The sequence below is a fragment of the Polypterus senegalus genome, chromosome 2 (assembly GCF_016835505.1).
Source record: "Polypterus senegalus isolate Bchr_013 chromosome 2, ASM1683550v1, whole genome shotgun sequence".
NCBI lineage: Eukaryota > Metazoa > Chordata > Cladistia > Polypteriformes > Polypteridae > Polypterus > Polypterus senegalus.
The window spans coordinates 53350050-53377121 of NC_053155.1; the positions used below are offsets into that span (position 1 = coordinate 53350050).

General features: G+C 38.7%; 1 protein-coding gene across 4 annotated transcripts in view; it reads left to right on the plus strand.

Moving 5' to 3' along the window:
• Positions 1 to 274: 274 nt before the first annotated feature.
• The window catches only part of gsk3ba (glycogen synthase kinase 3 beta, genome duplicate a), a 223119-nt gene continuing 196321 nt past the window's right edge, over positions 275 to 27072 (plus strand). For 2 of the 4 annotated variants that reach the window (XM_039743698.1, XM_039743697.1), the window contains exon 1: positions 276 to 1742. In XM_039743698.1, coding sequence (XP_039599632.1) covers positions 1655 to 1742 — 88 coding nt within the window. In that variant the 5' untranslated portion in view covers positions 276 to 1654. Of the gene's footprint in view, positions 1743 to 27072 lie in introns of all 4 variants that reach the window. The other 2 variants (XM_039743696.1, XM_039743699.1) reach the window with 2 other exon arrangements.

Here is a 27072-nt window from a genome sequence, read left to right on the forward strand (position 1 = left end):
GCACAGCTAATCAAAACATCTGTTAAAAAGAGTCGAGGAGCCATCAATAGGGCGTAGGAACTGCGTCAGGAGCGTTGGCGCCCCCACATCGGAAATGACGTCTACATTGAGCACGCTTGGTCTATGACATATTTCCAGCATCTTCTACAATGCATCTTTCTTTCTGTGAGGTCTTCTAAAATGTTTCCACATAAGTGCAGTCTGTCATGAATGAGACCCGCGTACTTTTGTATTTCCTCGCCTTGGCTTTGTAAAACATACCACTGCCTGGCTCATTTTAAGACCCCGGGGCGCCGCTCACGTCTGACTAACTGCGATAGAATTTTGTCCAATGAGTGAACGCGCCGTCTTTCCTGTCAGCTTCTCTGGCTGAGCTGCCAGCTATTGGAGTAGCTGTCGGAAGTGACTTTATAAGGACTGCCTCTGATAAGTAAAAAGGTAGCATTTCCATTGGTCCGTTGTAGTCCACCTCTATACTGCAAGATTGGCTAATTTCCCTATATTTTCCTCTGGGCTTCTATGCTTGTACTTGACTCCAAGACGTCCATTTCTGCATTTATCCGTCAGACCGGGAACCAGTTCGCTACTTTCCGTAAACTGGTGAAAGGCTGGGGTACGTTAGTCATATCCCATTGGCCAAGAAACCTAGGTTTACTCCGCCCATCCCCGGACAACGCTCTTGTGATTGGTCGATCGGGTCTCTTCACGTAGGGCGGTGCTTGCATTTTGTCATATTCTCGAACGGCATTTGGGTTATCTATTGATCGTAAGTTTTATCTCATCTTAATCACTCTTTCTCAGGATTGAGCGCAATTTACGCTAACGGCGGTCAACGGGTCGGAGTGACAAAGAGAGCGAGCCGAGAGACAGGGACGGAAAAATCCTAATTTGTCGGAGGGGGCATTAAAACAGATTTTTTAACCATATCGCGGAGCTGGAAGAATAAGACTTTATTCCGAAGGTTTTTTTTTTTTTTACTTAAAGTGCTGCCTTTATAAAGGTTGAGAAAGAACACTTCGGTCATTTGAAATAGTTTAATTTATAATCGGGAAATTGAAAAAAAAATCATTTGAATTGTTGGTCGGATTGTGCAAAGGGAGCCGCCATGGCTGCTGCTGCCGGATCATTGAGTCTCCACCTCAGAATATGAAGTATTTTTTACATGTAGGCCTTAGGATTATTTTTGCTTTAAAACAGCAGGTTTAGAAGAAAACTCGCCTCAACTTTGGCTTTTCCTGTTCTTTTCTATTTTGTATTCTACATAATCATTCGAAGGGATGGGTCTAAAAATCCTAAAGTAATTAAAAAAACATTTTTGGCTAACAAGGTCGAATAGTTTCCATGAGGAATTTACATCAGAGAGACATTGGAGAATCTAATTTCGTTTGAAGGAAAATCCAGTCTGGTTAAAGGGATGATTTGAGTCTAAAGACTTGCTGCAGAGAGGAAAAAGAAGAGAGAAAGGAAACGATTCTAACGGGAAAGGACGAGGGAAGTGCTTTCATTTTTTATCTATCTCAAGACTTTATAATTGATGCCAGACGCTTCTTAAGGAGAATAATTATCCATAAAATACATCAGGGAAGAGAAACCCGAAGGCGACGAAAGCCAGAAAGGGGTTCGATAAAGGATTGCGAGAGAGGAGGGAGAGACCATGTCAGGACGGCCCAGAACCACCTCCTTCGCGGAGAGCTGCAAACCAGTGCAGCAGCCGTCTGCCTTCGGGAGCATGAAAGTCAGCAGTAAGTAGCTGCTCTCCTCTCTTTAGTTCCGCACCCGACTGCCGCTTTGCGCCGAGCCGAGCCTAGCCTGTTTAACTTTAAACACTGAGGTATGATTGCCTCACCCTCATTCCCCAGAATATGCCGTTACTCCAGTGATTGTGGGCCGAGGACTTCCTGCTTGTTAAACACCATTCTTACTGAATTCCTTTAAAGTATTCTGGAAATTCTGTTTGTTCGGTTTATGTGATCGACTGTCGGGGAAAGATGGACGGGCTGTTACCCCGTACACAGATTTCTGTGAAATGGATCGTTACGTACATATGTGAAGTGCGAATGCAGATTTAACGTGTTATGTGTTGCTGTGCTTGTACAGATGCAAGTACTACAGTCAAGGATGTAACGTATACTCGTATAGATGTGAACATTTTATCGAAATGTCCCAACGTGGTGTGTGTGTCCATCCATCCGTCCATAAATGTTTGTGTTTAATCAAAGGGTGATCGTTTCAAGAAACAGATGATGTTCACGGATGCGTACACATGTATGTATGATTGTATACTGTATCTCAAGGAGTAACCCTGGTTATGGTGCTTCTCTAAGACCCCTTCATAATGCACCTTTTTAATGCTGCAAATGAATATATGCAGGAACATAACTAATTATATGGGTCGATACAAATACAGTGTTCAGTTTGAGGAAATGTATCCAGGGATGGACTGGCAGCCTGTACTCTTCAGGATTAGTTCCTGCCTTGTGCCCACTGCGGCAAGCAAATGGCTTCAGCTCCCTCTGATAGTTTTGGATGAAGCAGGCCGAGAAAAATGAATGGACTGTGTTAGAGAGAGGCTTTATGAGTATATACTGCATTAAAAAAGACAAAATGTAATTACATTTTGAAAACAAACTAATGTAGCTGATGAATCCTTATTAGGCGTTTTCCTTAAGTCTACTTGTAAGGTAATATGCAGAGGTGTAGAATAAAGGGCGTAAACGGGCACAAATAAGGTTTTACATTAAATTATTTGGCTGACACCTTTATCCATGGTGACCTGCAACATTTATGATATAATTGGATTACAGGCAGGTCAAGTGACTTGCTTAGTGTCGCACAGTGTCAGTAAGTGGGATTCGAACCCAGATCCTCATGATGAAATGGGTTTTAGGACAGAGCTGGCATGAAAGGCAGCCTTTTGAGAAGATGATGGAAGATTTGAAATTATTGGTGTGCCTTTCAGTGGTGTTTGAGATATGAAAAACAGGTTAAGAATAAAGCCTAAGTTTATTTTTATTTTGAGGCGTTGTTTTAATTCATTTGGTGCAATGCATATGGACATTTTAGTTGATCAAGAGAGATGAATTCCTGTTTGTTCTCGAATCTTGATTTCAAGAAACAAGCAAACTGTATATTATATATTTGTCTTTTAATCTAACCCTAACTACACTTTTCTATAAAGCACAGATTGCAATATTCTGTACACATAGCATGGAATGTTCAGTCGCTAACAAGTATGTATTTAGTAAAAATTCTGTACATTTATGTACATATAGGATTTTTATAACATTCAATTTAGTTTTCAGGTCATTCTTGATAAGAAGACTTGCGAGCCCTACACATAATGTAATAAAATGCCTTCTTAAGTATGCAACATAAACACAGGCATAAATTTTGAAACAAACTGGGAAACTTCATATATGTGTGGGTGTAGTCATGTCCATTCACTTTAGCTGTACCCAAATGTGGAGTTGACATCAGCTCTTTACTCTGTTTAAGATATAGATGTGTGTGTGGTTACAAAAAGGGAAGAGAAGCTGTATATAGAGTGTGAGATTATTATTTGTTAGCAAATTCTAAGAGAAGTACATGGGCTTTATTTCACTTGTGTAGTTTGAGTATGTGCACAGAGATGGTCATTAATTCCCAAAATCAGTTACTACTATTGGTGTTTGCTCTTAAATGTTTTCATAGACATAGAAGAGTGCCAGATGGATCTGCAGAGAGAGTTTGGTGGAAAGAAGGTTGCACTCGCTGGCTTAGATTTAGAAATTGCTATAAATGTGTAAGAGTGAGTTGATGTTGAGTTTTTATTATGCTTTAGGTTTCCACTTAAGTTAAGCCCACCACACTTCTTAGTTCTTATTTATTGATTGTAGGCATGGATTGCAGTGCTTTGCTTGTCAGGGTGTAGTATGCTTAAGATGACACTGCAGAGTGAGCTGCAGTCTTTTTTTTTTAAATATAGTTTATCAGTTTGTTTATTATTATGCCGCTTAGAGCGATTTTTTTCTTCCCAGACATTTTTTGGAATATATTTTTAATAAAGGTTTATATTAATCCCATCATTATACAGTTAAAATAAAAAAAAAAATCACATAAAGATGTCACTTAGCATTCTGTTACTTCCTTTGTACAGTTTTCAGTTTGTAGCTGCTGCTGTTTTTGTAAAACGGTGATTTGTTCATATTTCATAATTCTGGTGTTTTAGATTCAGAATGTGTAAAAATTTCTTAAAAAAAAAAAAAAGTTTATAATTTAAATTCATTCTGCTAGAGGTTTATCAAGCCTGCTTGTTTCTCAATGAGTTGACTGAATAGCAGAAGCCTTGACTTTATTGTCTGTCTATTTGGCTTTCAGCTTTAACATCTCCAGATCCTAATTCATCTATGGAACAGCTAGTTGGGACACCCAGTGTATTCTGATTTAGTGATATAATACTATGGTCACTTAAACAAAAACAAAAAAAGAAAGTTAATGTTTATAGTTGATATTGTGACATTGAGAGAGTTGACACCTCCCTACACATTTCACTTGGGTTTGTTTTTGCACTCTTATTTGGAGCTTCATGTTTCCTTTTTTTTTTTTTTTTATAAATGGTCAAAAGATACACGTGCATTGGTAAATTATTGTTGTAGTATGTGTTTTTCTATATTCTGCAGTGTATACAGTGTTGACTTTAGGGTATGTTCCTACTTATTTCCCACTAATGCTGAGCTATTCTATTTTTCCCCCTCAACCGCTCAGTGGGAAATGTACAAAGTAAGTTGATCGATACTGTAAATATAGTAAAACTTGATCATGAACTTTTACCGTCTAATTAAAAATTTATGCTTAATTCTGTGATGGCAGTTATCCTGGCATGACCCTGAATGCTAAAATATGTTAATTAAAAATAAAATGTAGATGTTGAATTAATTTTGTGTTTTCCAGAATGCTGAAGTAGTTTTTCAGATAGTTACCTAGTGGTGTGTATGTTGCGAAAACTTTAGGCAAGTTTTAAAGACATTATCATAGCCTGGTAGCTGACCTATGTTGCACGACAGTAGTAGTATTCTGTCGTAAACGAAGGAGTAGTCTCAATAACGATACCATAAAGAGGCAGGTGGTGTGAATTACAAATTATTTAAAAGATGTAGGAATGATTATCCTGAAAAAATTATCCTGGGCATTGGTGGAAAGTACACAAATCAGGATTTTTCTGAAACGCTAAATGCAGAGAGGGGGCCATAAGTCAGAGGCTGAGTGCTGGCTTTTCTACAAATGTATAGTTTAACCCAATGTTTTTTATTCTAATTCTGCAGTATCCTTTTGACAGCTACAAGGCCACAGACTTTTATTGCAACCCACCTGCTAATGCATTATTGAGGCTTCTTTTTAAATAGAAATCATTTTATTCAGGTAAAATGCATTAAATGTTGTTGATGGTTCTGTATATTTAAAAAAATATATATTTTTGTTTATATTGCATAATATGGTATTGTTCACTGTATGTGTTTACTAGAGAAGATGACTTTGTCTGAGCTCCTTACCAGTGATAGGTATGTGAATTCAAAAATGCCAAAATAAAAAGGGAGTTTACTACCTTAGACAACCCGCCCATAAGCAAATTGAGAAGTCTGTAATTTCAAACATGGCTATATGAAAGGTAAACGGGAGTACTGTTTAAACGTGGCACTACCTGAAATGTGCAACACTGTGTTCTTCGATATACATACTCCTCGTCACTACTAATATCACTTAAGTCAGTTTTACAGCTGACATCTGGAGCTCTTATGTGAGCATCAGGTTGTTGTTGAGATTGACTGCACAGTGGATTGATAACATTTTTTTAGCTGAATGAAATGATTGAAAATGCGCTAGGGACTACATGGATTTGGGGTCCCTCTTCTGCTTCAAACCTGGAAAAATTTTTAGTGCGTGAAAATGATACAATATAATTTCCCCAAAATATCCACTACAGTCGAAGAAGCTATGTTAACGAGTCTAAAAAGTTGACTGTGCTTGTGGGCAATGCTAGAGACTGTGACAGTTTCAAATAATACAGTGTTATTCTTTATTAAGGTCAACTTAATATGAAAGATAAAAAACAGTCAAACACTCAAGTATAAACTGTGTTGTCAATAGCACTTATTTCTGCACACTCAATTGCCGTACTAAGGGTGCTACCATACCAGAAATTTTAAAAAGCTTATTAAAGGTAAGTTATACATGGGAGCATTTCAAAAATGGCTCGCAACCAGCCCATATGTGGTACACAAACACCAAATGCTGTATGGACAGAAAAAAAATCTCTAAATGCTAAAAACTGTGCAAAATTGGTGTTGGTGATAAAATTGTTATGGTTTCTCATAAAACTCAAATCACTGTGTTAACACAAAAAAAAAATCATCCAAATGATGTGAAGATCACTAATATAGTAAGTGGAAAGTGATTTGCAATCAACCGCTCCCACCCTCTCAATTCCCAAGAGATTCTTTCCCGAGAATGATGTTAAAGTTATTAATTTAAGAGAGACTTCTCATGAGCAGTGGTCCATGATAGACTGTAAGGATTGGGTTTATGTCATGTAAAGTGATGTAACAAGAAAATTTGATGCCAAAATGGAGATTTCGGACAAAGTGGGCTTTTCCAAATTTTGGAGGTAACTCTCATGAATCTAGATTAGAATACACAGTTACTCAAGTGTCCTTTCATAATAGTCACAATTTTGACCTCAGTGGTATAACATGCTTACAACAGCTTGCACCTCAGTTAAATGTGCATTAATTGGCATCTTATTTTATATATATTAGCGTAGACTGCAGAATCTGTAAATAAAGTGCATCATTGTTGAAATCTTTTGTGGAAACTCTAATCTTGGTAAGAAGAATCAAATTACTGGTTTTATATATAAGATTGAGTTTTTGCAGAATTTGTTAAAACATTGAATTTCATTAGTCCAGTTCAAATCTGGCAGGTACAGTAACTGGTGTCTTCAAATTGTTATTTGGTCCTTATCTATATGTGGCTGTAGCTATGTCCTTCTATTTCTGTTCTGTCCCCTAAATAACGGTATTCCAAGTGGTGAATTCATGCAGCAAAACCCATTAGCTTTGTAAACCCCCTTTCCTTAAACAGGGCTAAGGGGCAGTGTGTGTGTATATATGTATATAATTTATTTTTTCTTCTACTCTGATAAATTGAAATTTTATGTTGGGATAAACAAGTACAAGTTATTTGAAGGTTTGCCTCATTTTTCTGTCACTGGATCAAGAAGTGTTGCTGGGTGATTCAGTATTGAGCTTGTATGAAAGTTTAGCATTACACTTTTTGCCCACAGCAATGCTGTTACTTGCATTCTGTATCAAATTATTGCCTCAACTTACTTGTCTTTGTTGAATCCATATTTTCTTGCTGACTTTCTGCAATACATTTTGTTATGAATGCCTGAATTGTGATTTTTAGTATTCTGATACTGCTACAATGAACAATTACCTGAATACATAGACATTCCCTTGATGGAGTTCAGATCTGAATGTTAGTCTCTGTTCATTACTTTAGGATGATATTTGTCAGATTTACCTAGGGATGCGCCAATCAGGTTTTTTTAAGTCTGGTACCGATCACTGATTTCATGTTAGTTGATTGGCTGGTTCTGTGTATATAATATAAACTTACACACTCACACAATCAATTAATTACTATTGACAATTAAACACTGCTTAAATGTAAATATACCTGCACTTATGTGGTTTAATCATTAATTGCACTACAGTGATCCCTCCTCCATCTTCGTGGTTGCGTTCCAGAACCCCCCCGTGAAAGGTGAAAATCCGCGAAGTAAAAACCATACGTTTATATTGTTGTTTTTATATTGTCACGCTTGGGTCACAGATTTGCACAGAAACGCAGGAGGTTGTAGAGACAGTGACTTTAAAACACTGCAAGTAAACATTTGTCTCTTTTTTTTCAAAAGTTTAAATTGTGCTCCATGACAAGACAGAGATGACAGTTCCGTCTCACAATTAAAAGAATGCAAACATATCTTCCTCTTCAAATGAGTTTGTGTGAGGAGCAGAGAATGTCAATCAAAAATCAATAGGTGCCATTCGGACTTTTGTATGCGAAGCACCGTGACAAAGCAGCCGCAAGAAAGGGAGCAATGTGAATGTAGTCTTTCAGCATTTTTCAGAGGAGCGTCCATATCCTCTAGGCCAGTGTGCAAACAGCCCCTCCATCAGAAGCAGAGAATGTCAGAGAGAGAGAGACAGAAAAGCAAACAATCAAAAATCAATACGTGCTGTTCGGGCTTTTAAGTATGCGAAGCACCATGCGGGATGCATATCGTATATCATTGAGGAGTTTTATTTAATACATAATATGTGCTCTGATTGGGTAGCTTCTTAGCCATCCGCCAATAGTGTCCCTTGTTTGAAATCAACTGGGCAAACCAACTGAGGAAGCATGTACCATAAATTAAGACCCATTGTTCGCAGAAATCCACGAACCAGTGAAAAATCTGTGATATATATTTAGATATGCTTACATATAAAATCAGCAATGGAGTGAAGCCGTGAAAGTCGAAGCGCAATATAGTGAGGGATCACTGTACAGCTATTTCAGCTATTTTTACTGTTAAAGTATACATTTACTATATTTATATGGGTTTTTTTTCTTCAGTGTATCCGCTTGACATTCATAATTGTTGAGGTGTAATTATAAATATGGATTACCATTTTAATACAGTATTTTGTTTCTTACCAAAACACATACTGTATGATGCACAGCAACAAATAATAATAAACAGTACAGATATTTAAGAAAGCTTCAAATGTTTGTAAGTTGTTTATCAAGAAGACACGAGACTAACGTGCCTAACAGGTTTATAAGTAAAAGACATTTTGCTGTTTTAATTAAGCAGCAATTTCAGGTTCATCTTTATTTTTTCTTTTTTCAATTAAAAAGCTGAGACACTTAAAACAAGCCTGCAGTCCAAATCAGTTTAAATTAATTTTGGTATACGTTTTCAATAAAGGACAAAATGAAAAGGTCTAAATTCATTAAAGCAACTTTTCTTGCTGTTTAACTGCACATGCTGACTTCTCTGATTCCTTTTTCCGAGTTACATACTCCATTTACTTAACAGGAATATTCCAATTGCCTCTGCTGTCTTGCAAAACAAGGCTTGTACAGGAAGTTCATTGCAAAAAAAAAAAAATAAATAAAAATAAGATGTGTACTTGGTGAATTACTGAAATAGCTTGTTTAAAGGAGCAGTGGAACTAAATTACTGTAAAGCCTAGAAAAACAGGGGCCGATAGGATCGGTTTTTGTGATCGGTCAACTTACCGATTTCCAATCAAGTCTTCTTTTTTTTTTTTTTTTTTTTGGTGAAAATTTGGTGGTTTAGATTGGCAGCTGATTGATTGGGGCATCTCTAGATTTATATTTTCTATTTATGTCTGTAAATATCATAGACTGCCTTCATAGGGTAAAGTCTGAAGTGACTGTGAGAGCAGTGTGCCTCCTGAGCCCAACTGAGGATTTTATTTGACTGGGGCTTCAAACGAGAGGTAGTAAAAATTGTGTTCCCTAAATTCTCACATGGAGACAGTTGAAAGACAAATTCACCTTTGAATTTTGTACATCTCTAGTACATCAAAGCAGTTCCTTCTATTGGAGAATATTGTTGTGCCAATAAGACATCTGTTGGTTTATGTGGTAGTCTCTCTTTCACTGTTTATAATGCCCTGTTGGATCTTTGACAGTGAGACATTTCTAATGGAGTGTTTTTTTTTAAAGTCCATTTAATGAAAACTGTTATTTTTATACTGTTTCTGTGAGCTGCAAAGGAGCCAAGTAAATGAAGTAGAATTACTTTCTAAAGTGTGTTGTGTCCCCATTCTCCCTCCCCCGAAAGAAAAGGCATACTGTGTATCTCACAGTCCTTTTGAATAAATGGAATGGGCAATAACTTTTAACTGTAGCAGTAGGTATGAAGCAGATCATATGTCAGTTTCACAGAGCATGGAGTAATGGAAGTCTTTTTTTTTTTTCCCTCACGTGAAGGTATTCGGTGAAAAGGGAAAAGTTTAATGTCACCTTTAATAACTATATTTTCATGTGGTGTCTATTTTAAAAACACAAACAAGGCACAGAGGTATGTCCCAATTGCATATAAAGACCCAACTGGAGGGGACTACCTGTTTGCTTGACCCAGTTCTGCTTTTTTTTTTCCTTTGTGTATATTTGAAGCAGACATACTTTCACATATGATTTTAAATTCTGAATGACTTTATGAAGAAGTTATGAGATATTTGAAATTCCAGTGCTTTTGTCCATGTCATTTTTAGTGTAACAACACAGTTGTACTGTATATTTGCATCAACATTTGCCATATGTTGTTAACATCGAATTTAGGTCATCAAGCTGGGGTGGGATCGGGAATATTTAATCTGTTTTGTAGAAGGGCAAGAGGAGCTTGCCTTCTATATTTACAGTCATAAATAAATTAATGTTACATGGTAGTATTTACAATGCCAGTCATAAATTAAACAACCTTACCATATCATCCAAAAATGTATTATTATTGTATCTTGCTATAAATACAAAAACATGACTTGTATAAGTTCTCATGTATTTGTTTGTGATAGCTTTTTAAGTATGTTTGAACAGTTTGACAAATATCAGCTTTAAAAAGAAAAATAAGGTTTTAATCCTGCAATGTAAAGGTATCCTTGATGTTGCAACTTATTTTTTAGGCTTTATACTGCTAAACTTGTTAGCAGTTACTTGGCAACAGCAACTATGCAATGGTCACACTTTTTTTTTTTTTTTTGCCTTTTATCTCCGCAGTATCTTCTTTAATGTTAGCAAATCATTCATTGTGTCATTTCTTTAACTTATTGACTCTACCCAGGTTTTTCGCCTTGCTTGTACTTTTTAACCTAGATTTTTGCCTGTGATTTGCACATTGAATCTTTAACCTCACTTGGTTTTTGTAGTTAATCTTACATTGATCATTGCTTTCCAGCTCAATCTGTTGCCAATTTACCAGCCTCATGTTATTAATATTGATTCATGTTAACATAAAACCTACTAACTTTTTTTAATTCTTAAATTGGGAGAAAATGTTTAACTATTAATTACTAGATGCTCACCCTAAGATAAAGGATGAGTGTGCAAGGGAGTGCTAAAGTGGGTAATCTTAAACTTTTCTCATACTCTCCCATTTCAGTATTGTAGCCCTGTTGATACTGCATGTAAGGCTAATTCCAACATGCTTCCATTAGAAGTGAAGCTTGTCATATTAATGTACTAAAATGTGTTATGTCACAAAGAAATATTGTAAATTGTATTGATTTTATAAACATGCACATCAATGAAAAGTCCTGTTATGTGGTGTTTTAAAACAGAAGAGTTTCCTTCAATCCTTTTTTTTTTTTTTTTAATTTAAAGAAGCAGCATATTTCCAGTACATGGTTTTGGGTGGCTAAAGTCACTCTTTGTAGCATCAAACACAATGGAGTAGCAAATGGAATATGCACGGACACTCATAATCTCACAGAGACATTTTGGAGTTGCAGATTAATCTTACAAATACATTCAGGGTTCTGTGGCTGTAAAGTTAAGCTTGGATCATTCTGTGTTCCCAGGTGGTCTCTCATCCAAGAAAATTGAGCCAGGCCTTGCTTAGCTTGCAGGATCAGATGAGAGATGAAGAGCAAAGTTCAACTTTGAGGTATACAAAATATCCCTAGAAATTGATATCAGAGAGGAAATAAAGAAAGATCAGATGGGTAAACTCTTGGAATGAATGAAGGAGAACAAAGTGGTGATGCAATTGTTTTAGGGTCTTGGTAGAAGGAAAAAGGACATCCAGGGAAAAGGTAGCTGGATGATTTGTCAAGGATGAGAATCGGTGGGTGAAAATGGAACACCATGGTGATGGAGGCTTGTACCCTACATGAGTTGTAATGCCAAAGAGACTGATAAAATAAATCTGATATACAGTTTAGGGATTTGGGAGAAAATAATACGTAGCAACGATATTTTGAAGACATTTGAAAGCGTGTAAAGTTAAAAGAAGTTTCATTCTTTTTGTTGTATAGTTCAGTTTGCTGGTTAGTGTAACAACTAGGCTGACCCTCCTTTTAAGGCGACCGTCTTTTAAGTTGACCACTTCTTAAGGCAATTCAATATGTAGATCAATTTGATATTTTATACAAACTCATTAATTTGGTTATATTACATCTGAGCAGTATTACTTTAATACTCGTAGTTTCTGTTATTTTTCTGATGAAATTTTAAACTTTTTTTCTATATTGAGGTCGCCCTTTTGAACCCCCCTGATATTTACTACGCGGTGAGGCATTTGTACTCCATCAACATTAATTATTTCCAGATACATAATTTTGTCTATTTTTTCCATTGCATAGCGCACAAAAGCAAGGGAACGACGGGAGCACCAGAACTCTGCTCGCATCATGTTGTTTCGTACCGCAAGTAGTAAGTCTGTGATAAGTGGAATACCGCTACGCTTTCCACTCACAGAACGGAAGGACAATCCCTACCGCTTTTATATAGTAAGAAAGAAGAAGAAGATATCGCACAGTCTGAAGTAGAAAATCATCTTTTACCTGGACAAACGAAACTACAAATCCCATCGTGCATTGCAAAATGGACGGGGCGTATGTGAAACTCCGTGCCTGCGTAGCACTCACGGGACGGAAGGACAATCCCGACCGCTTTTATATAGAAGGATGCTACAAAGTGTTGCTCTTACAATCAAATATTGGGTACTTTAGAGTTGTGTCCACATGCTGTCTCCTCTTACCAGGTTAGCTTATTTACAGTGTAGTCCTGTGGATTTAGAGCTCATTGAATGCTTATTCTGTTCTGCCTGGCATGTAATAATTTAATACCTGGTGGAAAACCATGTTGGCTAAACTTAATTCAAAACTGGACGGTCTCATGGTCTGGAATCCCTACAGATTTTATTTTTTCTCCAACCATCTGGAGTTTTTTTGTTTTTTCTGTCCCCCCTGGCCATTGAACCTTACTTTTATTCGATGTTAATTAATGTTGATTTATTTTGTTTTCTTATTGTGTCTTTTATTTTTCTATTCTTTATTATGTAAAGCACTTTGAGCTACTGTTTGTATGAAAATGTGCTATATAAATAAATGTTGTTGTTGTTGTTAATTTCACCAACAATAAAAAACAATTTGTTTATGAAACAAGCTTATACTGTAGTATCTAATGTCATTTATACATCAAAAAAATAATTTATTTTAGGAATTAACTGAAAATTATGCCCCACTAACACACATTCAGCTCGGAAAGCCCCATATTCTTTCATGTCGGCACAATATCAAAACGGGGAGTATAGGAATAAACAAAATTGCACACCATTACTGCCATGTAGAATTCAGGAGGAGTATAAGTTTTATTCATAGACAGGTTTATTCTTGATGAGAGAATACAGAGCGTTTTTAGTTGTTTGTAAAAATACTCATTAAGTAATGTGACATTTCAGAATATTTATGGTAACTGAAGGTACCTAACCAGATATAATGTGTACGTTAAGAATTAAGTCAGTGAGTTTGTATTACAAAATTCTTAACATTTTAAATAAAATTTCAATATTTGATGGCATTATTGCATGTTTTATTTCACTAAATACGATAGGATTTGAACATTCATGCAATACGCAGAAAGTTATGCATATTGTGGTTGAATTTGAACTTGCTACTTGTTATTAAACTGAAATATTTTAGCTTTTCTTCATTAATCTACTAATTCATTTTAAAAAAGGAATCTAACAGTATTTTAAGGGTGCCTCATATTAATTTGTTAGTATAGATTTAATGCAAATAAAACGGGTACATTTTCAAATTTCATTCATGCATTCTAAAACTTAATACTTTTGCATGACAGCCAAGCATAATCAGACCTTGAAGATCACAGCTTGCTGGCTGCTTTTGCCATGCTATGATGAAGTAGCTATTTTGTTATCTAGTTGTTCTGATGGCTCAAATAAGCGCACCTATTGGGACATATTCAAGAGAGGATTATATTTTTGTATAAAAAAAAATATATATTTTTTTTTTATGTTTTAATCTTGATCAACCCTTGACATTTGTGACCAGTTCCTTTTGAGCCTGCCTCTTTTTTTTTTTTTTGTGTGTGTCTGCTGTGTTGTCATAGTTCTATGGTGTGGTGTGTACACATGTGGCATAATTTAGCTGTCTTCATAATGTTTTTGTGCATTGTTTGCAGAACTTTATCAATATTCATAACAGTAATTCATGCACTAAAAAAAAATTAGAGGCATTACTTTTTAAATATTTTTAGAGATGAGCAATATAGACAAAAGTATTATCGCAATTTTTTCTATAATGATATTTCTTACAATGTTGAATTTCATTTTACTGTTCCAGCTTTTAAAGAGTATCTGTCTAAATGTTATAGCTTGAATGATTCCCATTATAGTTTAAAATATGATTTATTATCAATAAATATCAAACATCATGCAAGCTATATACCTACAAAATTTATTTAACAAAAACTCAGAAAGGTTTTCAGTGAAATAATTGTAATCTCTGGCAGTACCTCCAAAATAACACAGTATGTAATAATGCAAATGTAAAAGTAAAAATTCATGAATATATTATGGTTTTGTTATTTTTACAAAAAGAGGTGGAAGAGACAATAGAACTGACGGTCACGGTGTGAGTAACAAAGTTAGCACTTTTTCTTTCTCTTGTGAAAAGAAGAGGCTTCCTGTAGCAGCAGCAGTAACACTAGTAAGCATTGGACAGTAATATAGACCACACAGCAGTATGCAACTTACATGTAGTGTGGCATCTGTGTGGTGTTATGGTAAATTCTTTTGGAGATTAAACCCAGCGATGGTGCGATCAAACTGATATTGTGTGTACCTGAGCAAGTTAAACTGCCTGTGCTCAAGTTGGAAAGAACAAAACAATGTAAGCAGTTGTCTTAATTGTTGCAAGCTCCCTTGGATAAAGGCATCAACCAAAAACTAAATATGAATAAACATATACTTTATGTGTAATTTTCTTTTTTTTGTAAGTGATGTGTGGAATGAGGAGTGGTGTTGCCTTCTGACACAGTGTGGCATGTGGTAGTGAAACTGTGTAGGTGGAGAAAGAAGGCGAAGAATGAACCGTGGGATTTCTTTTTTCAAATGAAAGCTCTGATGGACCATGTTTCTTGGCCATGAATGGTTGGTGTTTGCTGTCATGCTGCCCTTTGATCTTTTTAAAGCCTGTAGAGCCGCTGTCCTTTTTGCTACTTTGTGTCTCTGCTGCTCGCGTTGTGATCGCTTCTCCATGATCATAAATATACACCTGACCGAATTGAGTTTTCTTTGAAATTAAACTTACCATTGCTTTAACTGTTGCGGGTCCACAGATTCTCATAGCGTATGTTCCATTATTGTGTAAATCTACTTTTTGTGCATTGAATGTTGCAAATACGAAAAGACTTTTTCTGCTCTTTTTCTTTTATTTCTGACCTCGCTTTGTCCTGCTATTTTTTTCAATTATACCTGGTCCTGATGATTTCCTTTTTTTTGCGCTAATGCGATCTTTTATTCGTAGACGTTTCATTTATAACGTATTGTCCTTTATACACTTTATATGCACTGACACACCTGTATTTGTGTGTGCTGCTTCCCTTTAAACTACTGATTTTTTTTTTTTTTCCCCCCATTCTCTTTCGTCTCATGGTTCTTTTATTTGTCTTTTGTGATCTTAACGTGAAGATCACGCATTGTCTCCTAGTCATACATTCCACAGGATTTTTTTTATAATAGAGGGATATACAGAATAAAGTGCCACACACAACCCCAAAACTCCTCCAAAGTCCAGGCCTCACAGTGCCTCTCTTTTCTTCAGGCCCGCTTCCACTCCTCTCCTCCAAGACTTTGTCTACTCCGCTCCCGACTCCAGTCATCAAATAGAGAGAGGCGGCCCATTTTATCCTCATCCGGACGAGCTCCGGGTGCCTCCCGATAACCTTGTGCTGGCTGTGCGCCTGGAAGCACTCCGGGTGTCCCTGGTTGTCTCCCAGCACTTCCGGGTGTGGCAGAAGTGTTGAGGACCAAGGCTCCTCAGGCATCCGGGCACCCCCCTGGCGGTGACCACGAGTCCCTATAGGGCTGAGCTTCTAAGCTTTGTTCCCGTGGTCTGGAGGAGGTGTAAGTCCTCCTCTGGTCCTTCTGGGCGTCCCAGCTGGGTACCACCCCCAACCACTCGCCACAGTGGGTATGGTCATGCTTGTGTGTGCCAAAAATAGCCAAGAATTTATCCAGTTTGAGGTAGGGTTTCTTTCTTTCTTACACATATTGGATCTTTGTGATTATGGCTTCTATTCTCTTGATCTTGTATTGGAAAAGCAGATTAGAGGATGAATGGCTGTTCAAATAGAGGAACTCTCTGTGATTGAATCAGTATCTTCTGTATTTGCAGTTTTCCTCTGTTTTCCAGGGTATTGAAACCGGACAGTCTTTTGAATTGCTGATTTGTGATGTAGCTTTAAGGGTTAGGAGATAGATTCTGCCTCAGTTGCTTTTGCCACCTCGGAAATGCCTCAACGGCCCCGCCTTTCCTTTGCAGGTTTTGTTTTTTTTTTTTTTCTCTGTCTTCTGTAGCGCAAGCAAAGCTTGATGTTGGCTTTTTTATAGGGGGCCCAACTTCATCAGATAAAGTTTCTGTTTGCATTTAATATTGTCACTACCGTGATTCATTCTCATAGGTGCTTGTTTGACCTCTGGAACATGACTTTTCTTTTCCTCTCTAGCTGTCATGTACAGCTCACAGGCTGAGGATGTGTGGAATTAGAGTCTATGAAGGCATATTGACTGTTTACCCAGCCTTGTGCTTAAATGTTTGGGGATAACATGAGAACTTTGTTTTGATGATGGGTAAAGTGTGCACTTTTGCCACTGGAAGTAAAGAAACTGATCATGAAATTGGCATTGTATGTATTTGTGAATCTAGTTTCTGATTTATGTCACAAGGCAACTTCAAAGATGACTGTTTTCTGTAAGTGACTGTGTTTGAGCAGCAACTTTGATAGTTCTAGGAACAAGAGAAATTGCCCCAGCTTCAAGTCTGTTTTCTTAAAAGAAAAGCACCCTAATACCTAATGGTTCTATAATTATTACATTGTTATCTTAATCTCTTAATGTTTAGAGTATTTTGGTTTTGTATTAAGCCTGATAATAAGCAGTCTGATTCTTGTCACATGGTGCTTTGAAAGACCGTAGTCTGGTCTGAGTGTGGGGAAAAAGGAATTGCTTTAGTAACACACAAGCAGTACATAGCTTTTTTTTTTTTTTTTTTTTAAATCTAAGGCTTGAAACGTGAATTGCAAGTAAAAACAAAAAATAATAAAAACAATGTTAGCAACTAAAAATTACCATAAATAAAAGATCTTTCTGGTTTCATTTGTGAATTGAGTATCTTGTAGGTTGCTGGAATGGTCAGACTATAGATAGGAACAGGGTTCCCTATCTACATTTTTTGTAACGTGTTTTTGCTGTAGTTTTGATGGATGACCACCTCATTTGGGTAGTCTCAGAAAATGATCATTAAACTGGTGATGGTGATGATGACAATAGTCCGGAACATTAGTAGTTCTGTTGGAAGTGCATTGTACAACTTCTGGCATTCCAACAGGTGGAACTGAACCTCCCTTAAGCCCCTGAGTTATGGTGCAGTGTAGTGATATTGAAATACTTAGGAAATTTGATAATGTGCCAAGAAGTCACATGCTAGTCATGCAGTCTGCCATCCCTGAGATTCCTAGTCAGACATCTTCCTAGAAGAAGAGATCTGGGAACTGCAGTTAAGTCCGAATTTCTCTCCAACTCAGTGTTGTGAAGTGTGTTGGAAGCCTGACACAACAGGGAACAGACTGAGAGTGAGCAACACAACAATGTACTTGCTCTTAAGGATTGATATTAGCTTTTGTTTGTTTACAAGGCTCAACATTTCCAGGTTGCTATTGGTCACCATGTTGAGGCAGTTGACAAACACTTTTTGGTCCCTAGTTTCCAAGAATGTTAACCACTTTGGTGATGCACTGGTTTTTCTGCAGCAAATCAAAAATTGTCAGTTTTTGCTCATTTAAATGTAATTGGCAGATTGGCACTTATCCTCCCGATCATTAGTTGTTTTTCTCAATTAAAATAAAACCTAAGCTGTGCTCCTGGATTTTGTTTATATCAGCAAAGCAAGTTCAATGGTTTAAAGACTGGCCACCATGCAAGATTTTATGAGGTGCATGTAACAGGAATAATAAAAGATTCACTTTTCACAGATGAATGTGAAGGACTGAAAAATTCCACAAAACCCATGGCCACTACAGCGTCTGCTGTGTGGAAGTATATTAAAATAATTTGAAAGATATACTAACTGTAGCATGTCCTGGGATAAAGTCGGCTGTGATGGAACTAAAGCAAAGATTTTTTTTTTTCCTCTGTAAATTTGATAACCCATTTAAGATTACATCACAGGGATGAATACACTGACTTTTAACAACTTTTGTTACATACAAATTAAAACTGTGGCATTTTGATTTATTCAAAGCACTGGAGTATTATTAAAACTTATTAAGCCATATGTTAGTAGTAATAATTATTTTTATGTAAATGCATTGTGCAGAGTGGAATCACATTCAGTGCACTTTAAATACTGAAAATTAAGGATGCAAACGTTTAGAAAATAACCCTCCTGCACTTAAAACTTCAACTGCTAAATAAGAAGTGTTTTAATGGTTAATACAATCTTAATTGCTGAAAAAGTTGAATTATACAACCCCTATCCTCCCTTGCTAGGTTTGAACAAATTGTGTGACACAAAGATGACATGTTAATGTGATATATGGCAGCGGGCTGGCATATAATTGCATAGCATCTTAATTACTTTAGATATTGTTTGCCATTTTGAACAGCCTTTTAATTTCAATTTTGGCATTCAAACTTTGATACTTGGTTAGTAAGCCACTTTTAAGTTAGTGTTGAGTCCTGGTTTATATGTACGTATGTATGTATGTACAGTATGTATGAATGCACTATAGTATGTCAGAGTTTCTCTTTAGGCATAAATCCCATCCATACAACAAGAGATGGAAGGGATCTACGTATGGATTTTATGATCATTATGCATTGCCTAATTCATCTTATGGGCATGTACAAAATTTATTCACTGATATTTTCTATGTCACTTGTGGTAGATAGGGGGCGCTCTCGCTCCCTTGAACCCCTGTCCACGACTCCAGACACCAGGTAAAAGTCCTCAAGTTGACTTTATTTTGTTGCCACAGTGCAGAAAACACCCTCTCCTCCACAATACTCATTAAATAACAATCACTAACAACTACAATTACTACAATTCTCCTGCTCCCAGACACGTTGCCACCCTTCCACCCAGCTCAGCTCGCCATCTGGGAGCTCCCACAGTCCTTTTATAATTCTTGACCCGGAAGTGTTCTCAATCCCCAGTCCATGTGATCCTCAATCACTTCTGGGTCAGGTAAAAGTTCTTTTCTTCACCCCAGAAGCCCGTCGCTCTTCCTGTGACGAGCTTCCGGGTCATAGGGCACAAATGAGTCCTCGGTCCTCCCTGCAGCACCCTCTTGAGGCCCCTGAGGTATCCAGCAGGGCTGAGAATAAAAACTACATCATCCATGATTCCCTGCTGGTCTTCGGGGCACCTCCATACTGCAGGGAGGGCTCCATCTGGCGGCCTGGGGGTATTGGCCGGGATGATAAGTTGGCCAAATATCACAGTACTCCTCCCCCAGCGGAAAACCGTGGTGATCCAAAGACCGGGTCCGGTGATACAATTGGTACTCCCGTACAAACCTAGGAGGAACAGAATAAGTATAAGCAGTAGGACGTCCTGCCCTCCTAGGACAACCTTTCCACTCGTGGCCCGGTCTGTGGCATTCGTAGCACAGTCGCGGTCCCCTTGGTAGTCTCTCTCGTCGGGACACGAAACACCTGGGCATTTCTGGCTCCGCCCTTGTCTCCGCTGGGGAGAATTCCCCGGCCGCCTTTGCTCTCTCATGGCCCTTTTCCACATTGTCAGGAGACCTCTGTTCTATTTTATAAGCCTCCTGTTTCCTCTGGGGCTTATATACAGTCTGGGTCTCTCTATTACAAGAAGAGAGCCCTTTTACTGTTTGCACCCCTTTACTTTTATTAATAATTGGTGGTGGCGTCTTTAGGGCTGCCTCGCTCCGGGAGTCAGCACTATCTAGCTGTCCCGGATCAATTAGCCCTTCCGCTGACCACTCAGTTAACGTACCGACCTTGCTTTTAGGGCACGTAGTGTACTGGCACCCGCTATTTATTAAAAGCAGGCCCGGTTTACACTGCGTCCCTCTTGTTTTATTTACGGTACGGGTTTCACATACCTATACCGCCACATCACGATATATGGGAGGCTCTCCACCAAACCGCCGCACGTAATCCCTCAGCTTCTCCAACGGCGCTTTTGGCTGCCGATCCCAATTCCCCGCCAATCTTCTCAATGGTCGTCAGGGCCTGTAAAAAACTTACTACGGGCTCGATTAGTTTTTCGAGCTCCCGTACGTCCCCAGATTTAATTACTTCGACCGGCAGAAGACTTACTTCCACCACAATACTCATACAATAATAATCACTAATCACAAATACACAATAATCCAATCCTCCAGCTCCCAGACGTGTTGCCACCCTTCCACCCAGCTCAGCTTGCCGTCTGGGAGCTCCCACAGTCCTTTTATAATCCCTGACCGGAAGTGTTCTCAATCCCCAGTCCATGTGATCCTCAATCACTTCCGGGTCAGGTAAAAGTTCTTTTCTTCACCCCGGAAGCCCGTTGCTCTTCCTATGACAAGCTTCCGGGTCATAGGGCACAAATGAGTCCTCGGTCCTCCCTGCAGCACCCTCTTGCGGCCCCTGAGGTATCCAGAATAAAAACTACATCATCCATGATTCCCTGCTGGTCTTCGGGGCACCTCCATACTGCAGGGAGGGCTCCATCTGGCGGCCTGGGGGTATTGGCCGGGATGATAAATCGGCCAAATATCACACACTAAAAATATTAAAATGTCTTAAAATCAACACTTATAAAATCAAACGTTATAGTTTAATCATATCAGCGTTAAATGAGTTAGTAAAGACCACAATTATAACTTTCATTTACAACATCTTGTTTACAAAAAGTTGTTTAAAGCAGCTTTTTAACATTGCATTTTTTTGGATCAGCTTTATCATCAAATTATTTGTACGATTTTTGTTTTTTTGCTGTTCTGAGGTTAATTTGTGTCAGCAGATTCAGGGATCTTTAGCTGGTTGCCTATTTGAAAAGTAAGATTTAATAGAAATGTCCAAAGTTATAGAAGACTAAATGATGCATGATAGTAATTTTTAAAATTTCTTTCTCCTTTTTAAAGGTTAATCTGTAATTTCAGAATTCCTGTACTAGATTTCTATTGGGTTGTTTCCAAGGTAGCTTAGATTAGTGGTTAGCTGCTTCTATTACTTATGCCTGTAGATGTATCCTGAGTTACTTAGAGTAAGACTGGTTTTAGCTGCAGTGATTCTTAATCTTAAGAGACTGCATCCCTGTCACTCTTGGCACATTCAAATACAGTATGTGCCGCTTTTGTTGCTTTCATCACATTATAGTTGTTCTTATGGACTGTTTGGCTTCACAAACACAATAAGTGTCATAATTTCAGTGTTTGCTAATTAATTATAAGCAATGAAGTAGGCTGCTTTAGCAGGCCAGCTAACTGTGCAACTCTGCAAACAGAGACACAAGTACCTACGGGAAGCAGAAAGGAGGAGGAGTCGCTCTCTATGTGAATACAAGGTGGTGCAACTCTGGACATGTAAACGTTAAAATCTCTACTTGCTGCAGGGACATCCAACTGTTGGCTGTAAGTCTGCGTCCCTATTACTTGCCCAGTGAGTTTGGATACGTCATTGTTGTTATTGTTTACATCCCACCTCGGGCAGATGTGGAGTCAGTGGGTGACATCATCCATTCCGCTGTTGCTAAACTACAAACACAGCACCCCGAGGTGCTTTTGCTAATCTCTGGAGATTTTAGCCATGTGACGCTGGACTAAACATTACCTGCCTTCTCCCAGCATGTGGATTGTAACACCCGGGGAAATAGGACTATTGACCTACTGTATACAAATGTTAAAGATGCATACAGCGCCACCCCGCTGCCTATGCTTGTGCAAGCAGATCATAACCTGGTTCTGCTTCAGCCTCACTACAAACCAAGAGTGAGGTAGCTACCTACAACCACACGCTCATTCAGGAAGTGGTCCTGTGCAGGTTCTGAGAGACTGCTTTGGAACTACGGACTGGGATATCCTGCAGGGATCTTATAGTGAGAACATTGAGGATGTTATTGACTGCACTACTGACTACATCAAGTTCTGTATGGACATTGTAGTTCTAGTAAGAACAGTACGCTGCTATGCTAACAACAAGCCATACAAGTGACATCAAAGGCCTTTTGAACCAGAAGAAAATGGCTTTTAAAGGCAGTGAACAGCATAGATAGATACTATATTAATCCCAAGGGGAAATTCAAATTTGAGCATGAGCTCAAGCGTGTGCAGAACGAACTCTGAGTCCAGCTCAGGGCGGCGAAGGAGCAGTACAGGAGAAAGCTGGAGCAGAAGTTGCAGAATAACAGCATGAAGGAAGTGTGGGATAGGATGAAAATCATCACTAGCTACAGCTCGAAGTGGGGTGCCACCATCAAGAGAGACGTGGAGAGAGCAAACCAGATGAACAACTTCTTTAACAGGTTTGACCATCCTAACCCACTCTCACCTCGGACTGCTGCACCCTCCACCCATCCTTCAGCTGATACCAGCATAGGAGAGAGTTTCCCTCCTCCAACAATTACAGCAGGTCACGTAAGCAGAGACCTGAGGAGACTTCGTGCCAGCAAAGCAGTGGGTCCAGATGGAGTATTGCCACGACTGCTGAAGGCATGTGCGTTGTGCTGTAGTGGACTCCCCAGCTCCATCTTCAACCTGAGCCTGGAACAGGGTAGAGTCCCAAGGCTTTGGATCATCTTGCATCACCCCAGTCCCAAAGATATCACTTCCTAGTGAGCCGAGTGACTTCCGGCATGTCACTGTGATGTCGCATGTGATGAAGACCATGGAGTGGCTGCTTCTTCACCACCTGAGACCACAGGTCCGCCACACCCTCGACCCTCTGCAGTTAGCATACCAGGAGAAGGTGGGAGCAGAGGGTGCCATCATCTGTATGCTACATCGATCCCTCTTCCACTTGGAAAGAGGCATTGGTGCTGCAAGAATTATGTTTCTGGACTTCTCTAGCGCATTCAACACCATCCAACCTCTGCTCCTTAGGAACAAGCTGACAGAGGTGGGAGTAGATTCATACCTGGTGGCATAGATCGTGGACTATCTTACAGACAGACCTCAATATGTGCGTCTCGGGAACTGCAGCTGTGACATTGTGGTCAGCAACACAGGAGCGCCGCAGGGGACTGTACTTTCTCCAGTCCTGTTCAGCCTATATACATCGGACTTCCAATACAACTCTGAGTCTTGCTACGTGCAAAAGTTCGCTGATGACACTGCTATCGTGGGCTGCATCAGAAGTGGGCAGGAGGAGGAGGAGTATAGGAACCTAATCAAGGACTTTGCTAAATGGTGCGACTCAAACCACCTACACCTGAACACCAGCAAAACCAAGGAGCTGGTGGTGGATTTTAGGAGGACCCTGCGATCATCAGAGGTGACCATGTGCAGAGGGTGCAGACCTATAAATACCTGGGAGTGCAGCTGGATGATAAATTGGACTGGACTGCCAATACTGATGCTCTGTGTAAGAAAGGACAGAGCCGACTATACTTTTTTAGAAGGCTGGCGTCTTTCAACATCTGCAATAAGAAGCTGCAGATGTTCTATCAGACGGTTGTGGTGCGCACCCTCTTCTACGCTGTGGTGTGCTGGGGAGGCGGCATAAAAAAGATGGACGCCTCACGCCTAGACAAACTGGTGAGGAAGGCAGACTCTATTGTAGGCACGGAGCTAGACAGTTTCACATCTGTGGTAGAGCGACGAGTGCTGAGCAGGCTCCTGTCAATCATGGAGAATCCACTGAACAGGATCATCTCCAGACAGAAGAGCAGCTTCAGCGACAGACTGCTGTCACTGTCCTGCTCTACTGACAGACTGAGGAGATCGTTCCTCCCCCAAACTATGTGACTCTTCAGTTCCACATTGGGGTTTGGTAAACGTTAACATTATACAAAGTAATTGCCTGTTATACCTGCATTTTTATCACTCTTTAATATTGTTCTTTATGTATGCTGCTTCTCTCTCTCTCTAACAGATTAGGGATCATATCATGGTGATCTGCTTCAAAGATATGTGAATATCTGGCCAGTGTGGAAGTTTAATTTTTGAAACACTGATTCTGACACTTAAAGCAGCTCCTTTCATTACTTGCTGTTACTGTGTTGTTTGAGCTTCATTCTCTGTGTGTGTTTTTTCCCTTGAAGATGTGCAGGTTAAGTTAGGGGACTTCAAATTTTCCATGCATCTTTATTGAGCATGTACGCGAGAGGCCCAACGGTAAAATGTTTGAGAAACTGCTTGTACTTTTTATAATTTAATTTCGGTGAATGGAATCACTTTTAACCATTAACAAAAGTGATGCTCTTGGGCTGTAGTGAAGTTTTTAGGACTTTCAGCTGGTTGTTTTTTCTTATAACCCTTCTGCGTTTTCAGGCTGGTCATTTTTTTGCTGTTTTTCAGGTTTTCACAATGTCTATGCCATTATGATGTTTCTGTTATTAAACACATTTTGGGACTTGAGCATATGTTAACAGAGCAGTTAAGTCCAGGCATTATGTCATATGACTTGTTGATAGCCATATTCTCTCGTCAAAAGGGTTCAGAGACACAGCTGAAATTGCTATTTTCTCTTATCACCACTATACCATACATGTGAGATTCTTACTCACACCATTGAGAGTAGGGATATCTCAAGAATTAATACTTTGGTACTAGGTCGATTCCAAAAACATAACAATACTAGCTTTTTACAGTGTTGATATTCCTGATTGAAAGTCAGTACCGTAATCGTCTGACTGCAGGTTGACAAATTTCTTTTGCAGACACAATAATATGTGAGAAAATGTGAGTATAAACTAGATATTTTCACAATTTGAAGGTGTGAGGAGATGTAGCAGTGGAATCAGCACTTTATGTCAATCTGGTGATGCATGAGCTTAAATGGGTCTGTTGGCTTCTTCCTTGGCTACTCTGCCTCATCGTGGCAGTATGTGCTACCAGCTGCTTTGCCCTTTTTGCCTGAATATACATACACACAAGGCATGACATCTTATATAGCTCCTCTCACCTGGCACCAGAGGTAGCTCATCTGTCATACTATCTCCCAGGACCCCCACCGTAAGCTGACCCAAGGCCTTGGTCCACATCCATGGCTCACCGGCAGCTACACTCCCAGGCTGATGCGCTTTTAGCCAGCTGCTGCAGGTATCCCCACCCTTTCTAATATGTACTTGGCCACCTGAGGAATGTATCCCTCTTAGATTTCAACCCAGGAGTGCATCAATATAAAAATGCCTAATAGTAGCGATGAGATATAGAACCATACCAACAAATATAAAAATGGCAGAAGTCATGTCTGGAATGGCTTTGTGTTTAAAGCAGAGAATTTTAGTGAATGATTGCAGGAATTGCATTTCTTATAAAGGAAAAAAAGCCAAGCACACATGCAGCCACTGCCTTTCATTTTTTTGTCAGTTTATCTTGTTATGAAGTAAGTTTAAAAAATAAGTTTGTGCACGTTATGAGAGCACAAAGATGCGAAAACCTCCTAACAAAGTCTGTTTTACAACATCTCTGAAATAATGGAGTATTGTAAAATGAACAAAATTGATTTCCCACAGAAAGCTTTAAAGTTTGAATGGATGTAAAAATGGGAGAGAGAGAGAGATTTCAACAATTAAAGCATTTGAAATTTTGAATAAATTTGATTCATCCATTGAATTACTCTTTTGTAAGTTTATTTAACCTACTAATAATGCAAATATAAATCTTACACCAACAAATGTTACAAACTTAACAGACTAATTCTCTGGAAAACCATTTCACACTGTTTTAAGTGAAAATATCCAGAATTATCCTTTAATTCATAAATTCAGCATTGCAGATAAAATGTTTGAATTTTTAGCATTGATTTTAAGCAGTATTTTTCAGTTACTGGAGAGAAATTCCTCTTATATAATCTGCTACTGTGGCTGTCTGTTTGTCTGTCCAGGATTTTAAATCACCTGTAGCTTACAAACTGTTTTGACCTATTTACCTGAAATTTGGTACACATCGTACACATATATAAGTGACATCTACTATCCGCTTTGGGGGTGATGATTGACCTCCAAGGTTATTCTTTTTATTTCGTGACCTCCAAGGTTATTCTTTTTATTTCTATTTTATTGTAGAGTCAAATATGGGTGCCATTCTCATCCCTATCACCTTCGCCGTCACTTCCCCTACCTCTTCATATCTTAAATCATTCTTGAGGCAGATTGAAGACTTAAGTGCCAGCTTAAGTGAAAAATTAAAGAAAACTTACTAAGTAATTGCAACACAAACGCTGACTTAATCAGTTTTAATGCAAAAAGGTGCCAACGAAAGAAGAGAAGAAGTGGGCAGCTGGGGTGGAGAAAAGAAGAGCTGCTCAGGAAGCAGCAAGTGCATCAACCTCTGAGCAAAAGAATGTTAAACGTACAGAAAAAGAGTATGAAAACTATGAATGCTCAAGTCAAGTGTATTCACTACATGTTATCGTGCAGTGTGCTGTTACTGGTGTCAGAATAAATGTGTTATGTGTACATGGTATGATAAATCAGTAGTTCATGGAGATATCCTTGATGGGTTGAAATTCCCTCAAGATTACAACCTCCCTGTAACCAACCCAATTCCACTTGTTACACTAAGAGAATTCATGTATCTATAACACATTGAAATTCCAAC